The 17,306-nt window shown below is 30.3% G+C and overlaps 3 protein-coding genes across 3 annotated transcripts; 1 reads left to right on the top strand and 2 right to left on the bottom strand.

Moving 5' to 3' along the window:
- Positions 1-14: 14 nt before the first annotated feature.
- Positions 15-808, bottom strand: LOC117241851 (protein Asterix). The gene is made up of 2 exons (XM_033508042.1): positions 639-808; positions 15-477 (listed from the first exon to the last, which is right to left on the bottom strand). The coding sequence occupies exon 2, from the start codon at positions 467-469 to the stop codon at positions 137-139; it is 333 nt and encodes a 110-aa protein (XP_033363933.1). The 5' UTR covers positions 470-477; positions 639-808; the 3' UTR covers positions 15-136.
- Positions 809-1,168: 360 nt separating this feature from the next.
- On the top strand, positions 1,169-16,412 carry LOC117241812 (WASH complex subunit 2-like). Its single transcript, XM_033507952.1, has 23 exons — positions 1,169-1,254; positions 1,330-1,391; positions 1,465-1,565; positions 1,635-1,811; positions 1,904-2,011; positions 2,073-2,247; positions 2,330-2,488; positions 2,569-2,677; positions 2,765-2,855; positions 2,936-3,172; positions 3,253-3,411; positions 7,835-7,902; positions 8,075-8,203; positions 8,280-8,468; positions 8,542-8,693; positions 8,777-9,143; positions 9,237-9,363; positions 9,428-9,616; positions 9,702-9,982; positions 10,077-10,399; positions 11,833-13,310; positions 13,414-13,535; positions 13,632-16,412. Exons 1-23 carry the CDS (start codon positions 1,192-1,194, stop codon positions 15,129-15,131), a joined length of 6,366 nt encoding a protein of 2,121 aa, XP_033363843.1. The 5' UTR covers positions 1,169-1,191; the 3' UTR covers positions 15,132-16,412.
- Positions 4,332-7,866, bottom strand: LOC117241850 (YY1-associated factor 2). Its single transcript, XM_033508041.1, has 6 exons — positions 7,609-7,866; positions 6,808-7,336; positions 6,059-6,533; positions 5,590-5,950; positions 5,328-5,492; positions 4,332-5,253 (listed from the first exon to the last, which is right to left on the bottom strand). The coding sequence occupies exons 3-4, from the start codon at positions 6,233-6,235 to the stop codon at positions 5,612-5,614; spliced, it is 516 nt and encodes a 171-aa protein (XP_033363932.1). The 5' UTR covers positions 6,236-6,533; positions 6,808-7,336; positions 7,609-7,866; the 3' UTR covers positions 4,332-5,253; positions 5,328-5,492; positions 5,590-5,611.
- Positions 16,413-17,306: the final 894 nt, after the last annotated feature.

The following is a 17,306-nucleotide window of genomic DNA, read 5'->3' as shown; positions in this document are numbered from 1 at the left end:
TTTTCCTCTCCTACTTTACTTTCTTAATTTAAAAACTGTTTTATTGTATCAACATTAACATATGTTTTACAAGAATTTTTAAAAAATAATTAAATAATTAATATTCTAAGAGAGTTGTGTGAATTTAAAAAACCCTTTATTGTATCGCAGATGCCCATGGTGGAGTCATGGGTTGTGGATTTTGTAAGTACGACATTACAACTGCTGATATAGATAACATAAAACTGCTGAGTATTTGTTTAGTATCGTCACTCACTTTAGAATTAGCAAAACTAATACATGAGCAATATAGTGAAACCCATGCACACCATTTTAATCTCATCATTAAACCACACATGCTAAAGGTCATTCCTAATATATTCATATAATCTGGAGTTGCACTGTCGTCTGGTTGTGCCTGACTGCCTGATACGCTCGGTTTGTACCGAACTTCTCGTTCTGGACGTCTAGGATCCGATGAACTGTTCATTTTATAAACTGAAATTTACATATGAATCCAAATTTAATAACTATTTATTACAGAATCATAAATCATCAAAATTTTTCAGGTTATCAAATTATGATAGATCATGATAAAATTATTCCAACACAAATTAATATTAAACGATAATAGTTCAAAATTATATAAGTTCACTTACCAGTATAGTAAATATAATATATAAAAAGTAACTTGTATGAACAATTCTGATTTAACAATGACAATTAAACAAATGATTACTGACGTACATATTTCCTTTCAACCAGTACTTTTGACCAAATACACTAGTACTCCTTAGTAATTTTATCTCTGTCTTCAGGGATAATTTTTATATCTAACATTCTGGTGAGTTTAAGAATACCCAAACAATTTGAAAAACTAATTTATTTTACTTTTAAATATAAATTTTAAACATTAAAGTTTAAATATATTTAGCACTATCAGTACGTAAACGTATTTATTTTTCACATTTAATTAATAATTATTGAATTTTCAATAATCACTTTCTTAACATATTGAACATTGAACATGCATAAAATTTCCTAAAGTTGGTACCTCAAATTGAAATCATAGATTTACAACGTACGATTTATACAACGTGCAATACGTATGACAACTAATATCAGATATTATTCTTGTTATTCAATGTTTCCATAAATAATTGTAAATATTTTTATTGTAGAAGTTAATTTAAAAAGATATATAGTTTGAAAATGAGTATAATACCGTGCACATCGTGGGTAAAAAAAGGTGTTGCTTCTGCAAACCCTGCAAAGGTTAATCAATTTTAATATTTTTGGTATGAAATTTAATTTGTTTAATCTAATGGGCATAGTTTACCAATTTTTCAGATTCAACTAACTCCAAAAGAATTAAACCGAATCATAAAACACAAACAACCTGAATTAATACTGTAAGTATTATAGTAATATCTGATAGCTTTAAAAAAGTATTTCACAACAGTAAAAATATTTCAATTTTCTTAGACCTGTTGGAAATGATTCAGATAAAAAACACAATAAGAAAAAACGTGAAGTAGGATCCCATGAAATAGATGAATATAATTTTGACAAATATGATGACGAATGTAAGATAAATATTATCATATTATAACATAAATAATTTAACTTTTTAAAAAATTGGTGTTAATATACAGCAGGTAATATACACTGTAATATTGGTAATATTGCAAGTTTTGAGGAAGATGGAATAGACCCTTTTATAACAGAAGAAGATGATGATTCAGAAAAAGATGATGATATTATTAAAAGTAACGACAATCTTGTACTAATAGGCCGTGTAGAAGGAGGTGGTAGTATCCTAGAAGTATTTGGTTTGTATATCAAATAAAAATCATAATTTTTTAATGAAGAAACTTTAATCCTTATAAATAATTTCTAAAGCACAAGTTTACCTATTTTTTAGTATATAATGAAGATGAAGATTCATTTTATTGTCATCATGATATATTGTTACCATCATTCCCATTGTGTATAGAATGGCTTGATTTTGATCCTTCAGATTCAAAACCAGGTAAGTATGAAATATTTTTATGCAGCTACAAATTTTGTATAAACTTTTTTATTCATTATAGGTAATTTATGTGCAATTGGTGATATGACTTCTATCATACAAATATGGGATTTAGATTTAATGGATTCTTTAGAACCAGCCTGTAAACTTGGTCGCAAATCAAATAAAAAGAGAAGTCAAAGCTATGTTGGGCATAGAGATGCTGTATTAGATTTAGCATGGAATAAAAATTATACGTTAGTATCATCTACCAATTAAAATGTTTGTTTGAAACTTCATACACTCACTAATAAAGCAGCTTTTTTAATACTCTTGTAGACATGTACTTGCTAGTGCATCTGCTGATCATACAGTTCTGTTGTGGGATTTAGAAACTGGGGTACCTGCTAACAAATTTACATCTTTTGAAGAAGAAATTCAGTCATTAAAATGGCATCCAAACGAAAGTCATTACTTATTGACAGGTTGCGCAGATACGTATGTCTATTAGTTTTCGATCATTTATAGAAATTTTTTAATTATAACTGAAATACTTACATGCTTAATTTCTTATTCAGGCTGGTAAGATTATTTGACTGTAGGTATGAAACAATTGTACAGTCATGGGATGCATTAGGAGAAGTGGAAAAAGTGTTATGGAATTCATTCGATTCAAATTATTGCTTAGTAAATATATGAAATATATTATTTTTGTTCGAAATAGAATTTACATTATACTGGTTGAAATTATTTTAATTGTTATTTTTGGTTTAGGTCAGTACCTCTAATGGATATATACAATATATAGATATTAGGGAAGACAAATCAATTTGGGATGTGCAAGCTCACACAAAAGAAGTCATAGGTAAATTATATAAAATTGATATATGAATAATGTGTAATATACATAAATATGAATTATAACTAGATTTATTATGATTTTAGGTTTATCTCTTAGCTCATCATGTCCTGGACTCTTAGTTACTTCAGCAAACGACGGTGTCATAAAGGTGTGGGATATTATTAACAACAAAGAGCCACGGTCTATTTGGGAAAAAAAGACTAATCTTGGTGCTTTGTTATGTCTTGCACCCAACCCAGATAATCCTTTTGTATTTGCTGTTGGTGGTGACAATAAATCACATAATTATAAAATATTTGATCTTTTACAAATACCAGAAGGTATGTTAATATACATGTAATACCAAACTTCTATATAATAATTTTGTTATTGTTAGCATCTTAATATATATTTTTAACAGTACGCGAGAGGTTTCGGGAACGGAAGTTACAAAACAATATCAATGATACCAGAACACAAGAAAAAGAAGAAGAAATGGATGTAACTGAAGATAAGAATTCAACGATTCGTAATCTACATACAACTAATACAGCATCCAAAAGAACAGAAAGGTATAAGTAAACAAGTACAATAAAGATTACGAATTATATTGACAGCGAGATCTCCAAAGATTGTATATCCATAAGTACTTGTGCTACTTTTTACTTGTATATTGTTTTGACATAAATAAAAGGAACACAAATATTTGAAAGACTAAACTAAAAGTTGTATTTTTTCTTCTTAAAACGTGTAATTTATTTTTTCTTTGTAATAATATATTGTTAATTTCAACAATATTCTTCGAAAGTTTTACAATCTGTACAACATAGTATGTAATTCTGTTCTAATAATTTACAACACACACAAATCCAATTTTATTTTAACATATTTTTACACATTGAAGACAATTGGTACAAATTTTTGATTAGTATTGATCCAATGTAGAAATATCATAATATTTACTAAATTATTAAAAAAATATCGTTTTTTAAATCAATGAACGATTCCAGTAGTTGGAAATATGGACTTTGAAGTTGTACATTATAAAGTATAAAACATTTGCTGTAACTGTAAAAGGATTAAAAATACATTATCTTCACAATGATAATATAATTTAAAATATCTTTAATTTTTTATCTGAAGTAAATTAAAATGATTTACGAATATATTTAATTTACAAATATTAAACGTAAATTTTACATTCATCTTGTAAAGTTTATAAAATTGATGACATTTATGAAAAACAATTGAGAAGTAGCCGCTACAATTTCATTTTTCTATGTTATAAACTCTTTAAAACATTGCATGATTATATAATTTTTGGTACCTGAATATGTATAAATGTTTGTAAAAGTATTATTTACTTTCATGTTTATGATAAAGAATATTAACTTTAATGACAAATTACATTTTATAGTTCAGTCTAACTAGCATACAAATATTTTACATGGATTTAAAAAGAATTGGTTGTATAGCATGTTAATATCTTTCCATTACTTATGAAATAATCATATTGTTTATGGTCCTTATAGTCACAATAAATTTAGTATGAGTCAATTCGATAATGCTATTTCTTATCTGGTAACGTAAAATATGTAAAAATAAATATAAAAAGAACTATAAATCACAGTTACAAGTGATTGGGCAGTTACTAATATGAGCTAGCTTTGCAGCTTTTATGCTCTGCTGTAGTACCAGTAATAGAAAAACGAGTCTTTTGTAACATTCTTCCAATATTTGTGATTTTACTAGATAAAGAAATTAATATTTAGTAAATTGGTCAAATATTTTCGAGTAATATTACATTGAATCTATATATCCTAATACTATTAAAGTATGGAGGCAATATAAGAAGTACATAAAAGTTACATTTGTCGTGTTTCATAACGAGAATAGTGAGCAACCAAAATTAACAAAATTTTTTGTTACAAATTCAGATATTATCTAAAATATATATTAAACCATGTGATACCTATTTCAATTTATATTATGTAGTATGTTATGTAATTTAATCGCATATCTTTTTATGTATATCTATATATAAATTAAAAATTTCTGTGTTAGTGAAATTAACTGCTATTAAAGTGTAAAGCTTGGAACAGATCGAATTTGGAATGGGATAAAGGTATATACGTACCAATGCCAGTTTCTTAGTTCTTCTTCACAGCAATTATTAAATAAACAAGATAAATACCTCATATTATACATAAATGAGTCAAAATATTCTAATTAACAATAATGTTACAACATGCTTTCTGGCAGTGGCGTCATAGATTCAATGAAAGTCATGTGGACATTGTTATGTCAACAATGGGTGTATCAAATTCCATTTGCCATATTAAGGCATATAATGCATTTGTTACAATTAATATTATATAAATAGAGTAATACGTAATATCCGAAGTTGCACAAATAAAATTATCTAAAATACGTAATTAAATATTAAAGATCAATTTGGAATATTATCAATCTATGAAATAAATAAATTTAACTAACTTTTGTTGTTGCTTTTAGATGTCAAGATTACTGTTATGAAACAATTTTTTTTTATGTCAGTATGTAGCAACAATATACAACATATTTCTTATGTTATACTGAAGACATAATTTAATGATTCCACTGATAGCATAAAACATCTGACCTCATTGAATGTTACGTAACCTGTAACATATAGACAAAATGGTTGTTTTTGTCTACAGAATGGACCATAGTCCATAGAGATTGACAGATATAATATATTAATTAGATTAATTCATACACATATGTGTTACAGCACTGAGCTAAGCATCTGTTCCTATATCCAGACTTCTGGAGTCTTGATTAGAATCATGCTGACTTCCATTTTCAGAAGAAGCACTGCTAGACAAACCAGATTGATCTGAACTTTTTTTTACTTTGGGCTTATATTCGGTAATAACGACAGTAACATTGTTCACTGTCACTTCATTGGTCTGAGCCGTACTACGATCTATATTTTTTAGACGAGGTGGGTGCCTATTTTTACGCCTTGGTTTGTCCAATTTACGATCTTTTTCTTTACCGCTACTAGTTGTACTACCCCCACTTGCACCTTCCTTCTTTCCTGGTTTCAAAAGTGGTACATATTGTTGTTGCGCAACCTACATATAAATTAATGTTAATAAGATTATATATTATTAACTCGTATTGTAAATTTATTATACATTATTGCATTTATAACATATAGTGAAATACTATAATATTGTAACCTGTTGTGCCACAAGTTGGGGATTAATACGGGGTTTCCGCGTAGAAGTTCCTTTACGGACGTCACACATGAGGCACTTAAATGCTTCTGCTGTATTTCTATATGTGCAAACACTGCAGTCCCAATAGTTTTCTTCCAAAACCTTCGCCTGACGTTTTCCACTTCCCGAATGGTTCATTGTTCATGAAAGTCAGTTGTAAAACACTGTACCTTCTCAAAAGAGAGTTAGCCTTCCTGTACGTGCTTTCAGCCTCATTAAAAGTGATTTTGTGAACACTGTATACTTTATGACAATGAGAATGCTCTAAAAGAGCAGGAATAAAGATATGCAATAAAGAAAATGGACAATTGCCTAAGATAATATTCTGTGCATCAACTAAACAAGATACACAATTGTCGGATGTATTCATCTTTGCTATATAAACCATACATATCTGTTTGTTGTGACATTCTGATGTACATGTTTTAAAGTATATCTAGAACAAATAAAATATACATTTCTTATCATAATGTGATAAATAAATTGTTTTTAATGCCTAACAAAAATTTTATAATGTATTCGTGATTGTATTTATCCTATATCTTATGATAAATAAATTTGTTATATTTATTGTTACTTAATACATAGGCACACGTACGTTTATGCTATAAAATGTTGTTTAAAAAATTAAATCAACTTGTTACAAAAATTTATAATAAAATAGATCTTTCTGTAGATTATGATAAAATATTTATTTAATACGTACGTACCGATTAAAAGTACCAATTTATGGAACTTTTTGCACAGTAACGGTTATCCGTCGTTTTTTGTTATTGTATTACAAATGCTTGCTTTTCCACTTCAAAAACTTATATTAAATATCCATCGGGCAATGTATAAATAATAAAATCTTAATTGTGGAAAGTTCAAATACTATTTATGGTATAAAGGTTCCAAACATTCTTTTCTCTAATGAAACAGATGGAATTCTTCACTTGCATATAAAAGTAGCATTATTCCACATATACGATGTTCTCCTTGTCAGTATTATCAGTATGTCTTATACACATACACTAGACACTCTGACACATTTACAGTCAAGACATCTTTTTTATGTTTTGTGTTATTGTAAAACGGTTGCTTTACACATAAAACTTGGTAAAAATCAACTAACTCGAAGATATTGACAAACAATCTACAGCGCTGTTCCTCTATAGGTCGAACAGCGGAATGTTGAATACGGACTATGGACTAAAATACTGTTCGGTTTGGCAACATTGTATGGACCAGCGTTGTATGCTGTAACAGAAAGGCCCTTTTCTACTTGTTTAATTATGAAAAATATGATAAATATTAATATACTTTATTGTGCTGGTTGTACTAAATTTTTAAATAACACGATAACGCAGTGAAACATAAATTATTATGAATATTACTTCACAATAATATAAAAAAAAGATATATTATAATTTTCAAACAGATAATTTATATCAAAAAGATGTTTTGTATACAAAATTTTTAATTGTTTTAATCCTTTGTCTTATTAAGAATTTCTGTAGCGTTTTACGTACTCTCTATTTTATGACGTATAAGCAAAAAACAGCTTGCAAAATATAGGCCTCAGATTAACTTTCACACATTCCTGAAAGTTTTCCCATACAGTAGTAGTTGTGACAGTGCCGGACACTTGATAATTCCAACTGTTAAGTGGGTGTTTTTTTTCTTTTACTAAGTTTGATAAAAAATAATGCAACGTATGTAAATGTAATTACGAAGATAAATAACAGTCTGTTACAGTAAATTGGGCTAGGTGGTATGGTATGTTGTATAACCATTTACCAGTTTTGACATTTAAAACTTTCAAGGTTAACGAATATAAACAATAATAAAGATTATATATTACTTTTTTCATATGGAACAGAATTAGTATAATGAAAATAATATGGAAATTTGTTCCTTTTTGTCAAATTTGTTAAGCATTTAGAAAAAATATATTAGATAGTTTTAAGTATATATAATAGAAATTTGATATACTAGGACATATCAAATGGGATGGATAAGTCATGGGATCATCCATGGACTACAGATGAAATGCGAAAAAAGAGAAGGGAATGGAGTTTAGCAGGTGATGCAGGACTCCTTAAACATCTGCAGCAATTTTCTAATGTATGATTGAAATTGGTGTAACCTATTAAAATTATACTTGTACAAGATTTATATTTACCGACAATATTTGTTATAGAATGTGGTATCAAGGGCAAATAAAACTCAAGAAGCCTTAGATTCATTGACAACACAACTAAATGAAACAGCAATATTTATAGATAATGTTACCAATACATCTTTGGCTTTAGCCAATACTCAATTTATTGAAAGCCGTGTACAGGAGGATAATATAGAGATTGGACAACAAGCAGAAACATCAGTGGAGGTAGTTGGAGATTTTTACGATGTAAGATACTGTAACTTTTTTAAATTATTACTATATCAAAATTTGTTTATAGCAAGGTAAGGATGAAGATTCTGCAACTGCAGATTTCATAGCTAGTGTGAGTGAAAGTGTCAAGCAAGGCCTAAATATAATGTATGAAAAATACAAGGAAATGGAGTTTGTTGATAGTGATAGTGAAGAAGAGGACAATAAAGTAGTACTAAGGTAAATATTATTGCTAGATTATTTTTATTTATTATTGTTTTTATTATACATATATAAATAAAATATCGATAATTTAATTACAGTGTTGTATTGGGACCAAATAATCCATACCAAGATCGACCTTTGCCTTATGTCATTGGCTCAGAAAAATGGAAAAATTCAAATAAAATTGGTCTAGAAAGCAGTAGCAGCAGTGAATCTGAACAAGTAGACGAAGAAGAAGAAGAATCAGAAAGCGAAGATGATACCACAGCAGCATTTAAAGATTACAGTATGAATGCTGCACCAAAAACAAACATTGTTGGATTATTACCTTCTTTGAATGAATCGGATTACAGTAAAAGAAATGATATGACATATATTATAGGAAATGACAAAATGGATGCACTGAGTCAAAATGAAATAGATTCAGTACCTGATTCAGTTACTCCTACTGATAATGCATCAAAGGTTCCTATTTCCTTTTTCTTTAATATATATACTCTTGTATGATGTTCTTTACACTACACATACATGTTATAAGATCTTTATACTTTGATTTAGATACCATTGCCGAACAATATAACACCAAATTTTGCAGAAGAGTTAGCCAAGCGATTAGGTACAGTTCGACAGACTGAAAAACCTGTTGTAGATGAAAAAAATGAGGCATCGATAAATCGATTTAAAGGTATTTACATGAATTAAATTTAATTTGATTTTTATCCATATTTAATTTTTATTATATTTTTTAGATGATTTATTTACACCAGAGGGAGATGAAAACATCTTAAACGATAAATCTAAAACTATAATCAGTAGAAGTAAAGGATTTTTAAATGATCAATTTGTAGAAAATGCATCCAAGGAAAGACAAATCAAATCGTATAAGAATAATATTATACCTGCTAGCATTGATGTGCCACCTCCAATTAGTGCTGTTTGTAAGTTTCTTGTAGCTTATAAGCTTTCGTAATTTACATATTTGCGTCTTTTCAAGATGTTTAATAAGAGGGCCTGTATTTACAGCGACGAAACCAAAATCTGCAATCGATGATCTTTTCGGTGATGCTGATTCTGACATTTTTTCCCCGAAAAATACAATCACGAAAAATAAATATTCTAGCAATAATAATCAGTCAGCAAAGACGGAAGGAACGCGAAGGAATCATTTAGAGATAGCATCATCAGTAACTAGTAATATGACTACGAGTACCCCAGAAACTAACGTAAATACTAATTTATTTAGCGATGATGAAGATGTTGGTGACCTCTTCGGATCGTCTAAACATCAACAACTAAATAAAAAGGTAAGATTGCATAAAATAACTATTGTTAACAAAATACTTCACTTACAAATATTATAATGGAACTGCAAAATTAATATTTCATGTGATATTTTAGAAACCAGGGGGGGAAGTATCAATATTTGGAAATATCTTAACTTCAGAGATTGAAAATAAGCTATCTCGTAGGATATCGCGAACTCAATCATCTGGATCTTCCGGAAGTAATACACCAGCAAATTATGAAATTAGTGCTAGCAATGAATCGGTACTTGATCGTTCGCGAAATATTATTCTGAACAATAATATTAACGAACAAGACTCTATTGTGACAGCAAGGAATAACGCAGAAAATTTAAACATTGTTAATGAAAGTAGTTACAGCAGTGGAATATCAATTCAACCATCAAGTATTAATAATACAGGTGGTTCAAGCATAGGGTAAGTGCCAATTTTATTACTAAATTAAATTAAATTAAAGCAAATTAGATTAAATAACAAATCAGATGATTTAGATTATGGACAATAATATATTTTGCTAAAAATAAAGGTATTATCGTCCCTACGATTGTCGGACCATGTTTAATGATATATCGATAAAAATTTATATCGTCATTGCTTTTTTATACGCGCGAAAAACAAATGCACGTGCCATGTACATCAAATGTCATTGAATTGATGATCCAAACATTAGTCATCATTCATTACGTTGCGGTGATTGTATCGGCTACATGCGCGAGCTCAAGGCGAGCTCCTTTAGTTTATTCGTATCTCGTCCAGAACTAGTATCTTGTAGGCATATATTCGATCAACACATTTTTAATTTCATTTATTTCTAATTATAGGAAATCTAGTAAGTACTACATTATCTCATGGCTATTATTCATCTGGCATTATTCATCCCTAACGCAATAATAATTTTTCAATTTGCACAAATAAATTCCGTATCATATTGGTAGTGGGATATGTTTAATTAAATTAATTAATTAATAAACAGTTCTAGTTTTTATATATAAGAACATGTGATACTTAACAAGTATATATGTATTGATTTAAAATCAAATCACTTACAAAAGTCCTGTTATATGCCTGTCTGAATGGTGCATATGTCTCTAATCTCTATAGTACGTCTCCACGGATAGATCCTCGTACTTTCTAAAAGCTATTATATTTTGTTGAATGGTAATTCAATTTTTTAGAATCCAATCTCACATGCCAACTTGTCATAGACAAGATTTCTCTCGCTGTAATCTTGTTTCTGTCAATAGCAATTGATTCATTTAGCACGTTATAAATTATCGCGTTACGTCTCTTGAGAATTTATTACATGCAATTATGGATTTGTTTTGCCGCGAGTTATTGATAATACTATATCGGAAATTGTATTGTACTATATTATCGTTATACCTATTTTTGCATTTTAATGCATCGCAGTTATAAGTGTATTCAATGATTTTATTACGTTTCGCGTACACATGATATTGAATAATTGAATTATGAGAAATTGTTGCGTTGAAGAAACTACTAGCGTCATGAAATCTTACCATTTCTTATATAAATTCATTTTTGCAAGCGTTGCCTTATTGATTTTGTTACGATATATTTAACTCTATACATTTTATTAATACGCACCGTGTTTTAAGTTTCATGTTTCTATTTGCTTTTGTTTTGTAATCTTGTAACGTATTCTTCAGAAGGAAGCTTCTACCATAAATAAGGCATATCTTTTAATACAGAGAATGAAATACTATTCTTCCAATTTAATTCAAGATAAGCAATAGAAAAAGAAAGAAAAGAAAACAATTTTGAATTCACTTTAATAGAATATTATATTATTATTTTTTATTTCTATTTTTATGACCGTTTTGTTTTAGCGTTGACTTCCAGCCACAAATGACATCAACGCGTTTAAAATCGGAAGAGATCTATCGGGAACAAATCACCAGTGACAGTCTCTTCACTGCACGTACACAGAATCCAGCGAATGCTACTTCAATTTTAAATTCAACAAATAATCAACCGCAGGAAGAATCGTTAGAAGATGTACTGTCTATAGCGCAAGACGATGTATTCGAGAACGAAGATCTGTTTGGCCCACCCCCGTTACCAAAAGCGGATTCAAAACCGGCAAAATCGAAGATGCCTTCGTTATTTGATGATTCCGACTCTGGTGACGAGTTGTTTTCGACGACCAGTTCAGGTTCTAGATCGCAAAGGAGTAGCGATTTATTAACTTCTCAGTATTCTGATAAAATAAAATCCACGCAACGCAGAGGTCTCTTTGACGAAGAAATCGATATATTCGATAATAAGGATTCGCTAGACGTTGATATTTTTGGCATAATACCGAAACCGGTTGCGAAACAGGAAAGCAGTACCTCTAGTAGAAAATTTTTGGACATACCCGATGATGATCTGTTTGCAAGCAATATTCGAGACACGATACCAAAAAATAATGGCTTGGAGAAAAGCAAAAATGTTGCCACATCGAAGGAAATTAGGTTGTTTGACGATGACGATATCGAAGATGGCGATTTATTCGCGAAACCTGTCAAAAGCGAAACTAAAAATGAGCCTGATATTTTCAACGACGACGATGAGAATGATTTGTTTTCCGCCCAGAAACCAATTGATAAAAAGCAGAAAGATAACAAACAGCCATCAGAAACGGCTACATTCGGAATAGATATCACGGATCAGAAAGTATCCACTGAGAAGAACAAAAGTAAGAGTAGCGATATTCTTTCGGGCAACGGATTGTTTTCTACTGCCATTGGATCGCATGGATTAATCTTTGAGGATGATGACTATGATGATTTGTTCAGTACCAAAAATGTATCAACGGAAAAAACAAAAGAGGATGCACATTTAAATTTGAAGACGACAGAGGATACTAAGGAACGTTCTGTTAAGAATATTGAAACATCAAATAGTTCTGACATCTTTGCGAAGTCTGAAGAATCAAACGTTCCTGTTACTGCGTCCACGGACATAGAACAAGATAATGACAAAGATATGCATCGAGTTAGTAGCTCTGACGAACGCGAACCTATGCAAAATAATGAAAATGAATTAAAGAAGAGTCCTCCAAAATCTTTAGACATACATACACCTGGCACGTTATCTTCGCCTGAAAAGAACAATCAGGCAGCGAAACGCGTGGTTTCTGGGAAGATAAAAAATTTGATGGGAAGAATGGGCGATTTGAAGTTGATTTCACCTATGGATACACCACCAGTATGGCGAAAAAGCAAAGAAAAGACAGATGAAGAAGATAGTGCAGCGGATAGAGATAGCGACGACGGTGGATGTCTTAGTACACAAGGTCCTAATTCGCCGTTAAGTGTGTCAGGTAACGAAGATATAACTTTTACATTCTACACTTATAGTTTGTATCTTCATCTATAATTTTTTAACATAATATATTTGACCCAAAGGAAAATGTTGTTTTGTAGAAGATAGCACCACGCAGAAGCAATCACAGCAATCAATGATTTCGGATGAAAATAATGCAGAAAATGCCATTAGTTTCGATGAACCAGCCCAGCTAGAGACGTTGTCTACTACCGCTTCGAAGGTAATTACTAAAACATCACTGAAATATTTTGAAAAGCGAAAATAATTCCGTTGATCATATTGTTTATTTATTTTTGCTCTTTTTATCATTTTTCAGACTCGGGTTAGGATACAAGCGAGACGCCGACCACAAAGTAGGCAAGCACGAAAATCCGCTATCAGACAAAGCGGAATCGATTTTGATACCGTAGACTTCGTTGAGAATAATTCACAAGATGAGAATCAGGTTAATCAATCGTCAAGTATTTTCAATAAAGAGACCTTTACAGCTGCTAACACCAGTGCTGCCCATACTACCGCCGCGATTTCTGACCACTTGGTTTCGTCTACCAACGATAATCTTTATAGAACCCCTGATACTAATATATTCTTGTCTGCGGATGATAAATCTGAATTAGGGAGCATAAGCAAGGAAAGTTCAGTGAGTGCTAACAAAAATACTTTACTGTCACCGTCTACGGACGAAGAAGATTTATTTGATGTACCACCTGATCTACCAGAGGATCCGCAGAAAGAAGATACACTGTTTGGTAGAGCGCCTATTCTCTCCCCAGTCGAGAAAGTCGTTTCTGAAAAGCCACCGGTTACCTTTAAAGTATTGAAAGACACGCATATTAAACAAATCGACGATATAAAGACAGAAACGGGGAAAACCGAGCAACAGAAAGAAAAGAGTAGCACGTTATCCGAATCTAGTACCACTTCCAATGTAAACGCTACAATTTCATGCGCTATTAGAAAGGAATCCAAATCAGAGGACACGAAATTCGAAGACGAATCGAAAAAAATGATCGATCCGTTACGAGATGATAGTCACGATCCGTTGAAAGATCCCAGTCAGTTATTTGCCTTTGTTACGAAAACACCGTCTCCAGAAAAAGGAAAGAATTTGTTATTTTCCGAAGACGATAGTTTGTTTTCTAGCGGTAATAAGAAATTCATCGAAGAAAAAACTACGAAGAAACCAATTTTGGACTTGTTTACCGATGATGCGGAAAGTGATTTGTTTACGACGACTTTAACTAAAGCCGTGAAAAAGCCGTTAAAGGATACCAAGATTAGTTTATTCGATGAAGAAGACGAAGATGATAGTTTATTTGGATCCGTTGTAAAAAAGTCGACGATAGAAAACATACCCGAAAAGAGACATTCTATGGAGCAAACTGCGAAGAAAATAAGTTTATTTGGTAATGATGATAACGACACAAATTTGTTCTCTGAGCCATTCGATCAAACACAGAAGTCAGATTCTGGAAGTATTCAAGAGCAATCGAGTAAAAATGATATGTTAACCAATATTACCGAGACCGTAAGGACGTCGCATATTACGGATATTTTTGCCGATCAATCGAGCGGAGAAGATGATATTTTCGCCAAGACACCAGCTTCAAAGAAAACCACTGTCACGTCGAAGTCGCTGTTTCCTTCTGACGACGACGACGACGATGATAATATTTTCGGTAAGAAATTCACAAGCGAATCGCAGGTAAACTCAGCAGAAACGCGTTCGATCGTTAAAAAAGCGGTAACGAGGGATCTAAAAAAGACAGCTGAAAAGATTGGCGAAGATCCATTGAGTGCTCTACTAGATGACTAAATATATTTTTTTCTAAAATTATATATATATATTATTTATGTTTGTTGTTTAATGTATACATCTTATAAATTCGTTTGAAATTAGGATACAAAATATCGACATTGAACATATATAATACTTTCCAAATTGTATATTTATTAAAATAATAATCCAGAATTAAGTAAATTGATGATTAAATATGTATAAATTGTGAATAACGCTGTGCGTTCAAAGGTATCGCCACTGCAAAAATAATAAGAGAAAATCTAATTATATACAAGATGTATTTGTTTTTATTTATTCTTTATATAGGAATGCAAAATATATTATGATTTATAACATATATTGTTACAGATATTTTAAAGTATTTTTTCATTGTCACTGTTTTAAATAGAAATCATAAAAATATTAAAATCATAAGACAAAACTTTTATTAAGTATCGAGGACAACGAACAGCATAATATTAGACAAATAAGATAATAATTAATACTGTTTGATTGGTTGCCATCTTGTTACACAATTATTTTGCATAATTAATTTGCAAGCAGTGCTTTCACGTATACTGCATATCATACATTCTCTGTAATTTATGTACAAGGGGTCTGCGAAATCATGGTACAGGCGGTCAGCTGGTGATTTTACATGTAAAAATAAATTGATTAAAGAAGTTTCGTTTCCGAGGAAAATAAGTTTGAAAACTTATCCAAGTACGTTACGTGCATTAAGTGAAAATTTCGAATTATAAAACTTCCTGCTTGTGACTATTACTAAATATATACGCTGCCACGATTAATTTCCTGCTATTGTCATCTCCGCGTGTGTTTTCTCCGCGACAATAATTATTACTTTTCATTTTTCTATATTCAATTTGAAGGTTTTTATAAGTAAGGATAGGATTAGTACTTTTTAAGAATCATTTAATTAATCAAAAAACAAATCGTGATATTGCCCATGTTTAACAATGCAGACACGAGTAGAAACAGAAGTTTCATAATTCGAAATTTGCAGTTAATACATGGGTACATGATGCGTTTTCAGATTCATGATTGCGAGTGAAACTGAAGACTTAAATGAGAAGTCGTTATTCTTCTTTTACTACCGATTTTTGCATGTAGTATCGTCACCCAACCGCTTGTTCTATAATTTCAGAGACACCCTGTATAGTTCGTCTTATATATTTATTTGTTGACAATATGTTGCACTCGATAATGTATTTTATTGTATATATTGCATCCTCTCTATGAAACATGTATTAGTACAAATACAAATAAATAAACGAAATAAATATCATTTATATTATATTTAAAGATTTAATTCCTAATATTATCAGATAAAATGAAAAGGAAATTTGTTGTTATTTGTTTTCTGTTCATTAACGAAAAATCTATTTTTCGAATTTTCGTTATTCTCGGATGATATCGTACATAGTTCATTAAAAGTCGAAGTGAAAAGCGTAAAACTTTTGATGCATTAGAAATGACGTTATTCGGCTATAAATTTATGTTAAGTTAGTTAATAGTTAAGTCATTGAATGGTTCAAAGGTGCATCCGGTATTTCTAAAACAATGCTGATGTACTTACAATTGAAATGAATTTATATTTATATAATTGTGGTGATTATGTAATTTTTTAAGTCAGAATAATTTTCTATTAAAATTATGGAAAGGTAAACGAAATTTATCTGACTAAATGAATTAAATTAAAAATAAAATAGAACTCATTGTTTTAAGCAAATTCAAGCACACCTATTCTGTTATACTTCATCAGGTACATATTTTGTACATTGTCCTACATAATAGATTATTCTTCATGATGATAAGGATTAATCTTCTTTTAAAGGTTATTTGGTGTTAAATTTCACGTAAAATTACATAAATTCTATAAATATTTACATTATTGTAAAATAAAATGGCTTATTACAAACTAAAAGAAGTTATGCAAAATCTTCAATAACATGTAATACTATGTATATGTGTCGTAGCGACACATATATTAAATTACTGAGAGGATCTTTTTAGTCGATTATATCGGAACATGTATATTCGTTTCCAATTCAATGTAGGTATGTTTTACAAAATGTTTCAAAACACATGACATTATTTTCCCGTACATCGATATGATGTACTGCTTTCTCAGTACTTCAATCCAACTATCGTAATACAGTAGATTACTAAAGCTAAATGGCCTGTTTTTAA

Source organism: Bombus vosnesenskii, unplaced genomic scaffold (genome assembly GCF_011952255.1).
Source record: "Bombus vosnesenskii isolate JDL3184/JDL3185 unplaced genomic scaffold, Bvos_JDL3184-5_v1.1 scf7180000016261, whole genome shotgun sequence".
Classification (NCBI taxonomy): Eukaryota; Metazoa; Arthropoda; class Insecta; order Hymenoptera; family Apidae; genus Bombus; species Bombus vosnesenskii.
This window is presented reverse-complemented; position numbering and strand designations above follow the sequence as displayed.

Bases quoted from the DNA above. Each gene is read 5' to 3' on its own strand.
- LOC117241851 (XM_033508042.1), bottom strand. From the start codon at position 469: ATGAACAGTTCATCGGATCCTAGACGTCCAGAACGAGAAGTTCGGTAC.
- LOC117241850 (XM_033508041.1), bottom strand. From the start codon at position 6,235: ATGAACCATTCGGGAAGTGGAAAACGTCAGGCGAAGGTTTTGGAAGAA. The intron at 5,951-6,058 runs GTTACAATATTA...ATTTATATGTAG, and splicing joins CCCAACTTGTGGCACAACAG to GTTGCGCAACAACAATATGT.
- LOC117241812 (XM_033507952.1), top strand. From the start codon at position 1,192: ATGAGTATAATACCGTGCACATCGTGGGTAAAAAAAGGTGTTGCTTCT. The intron at 3,412-7,834 runs AAACAAGTACAA...AGTCTGTTACAG, and splicing joins AAGAACAGAAAGGTATAAGT to TAAATTGGGCTAGGTGGTAT. The intron at 9,983-10,076 runs GTAAGATTGCAT...GTGATATTTTAG, and splicing joins ATCAACAACTAAATAAAAAG to AAACCAGGGGGGGAAGTATC.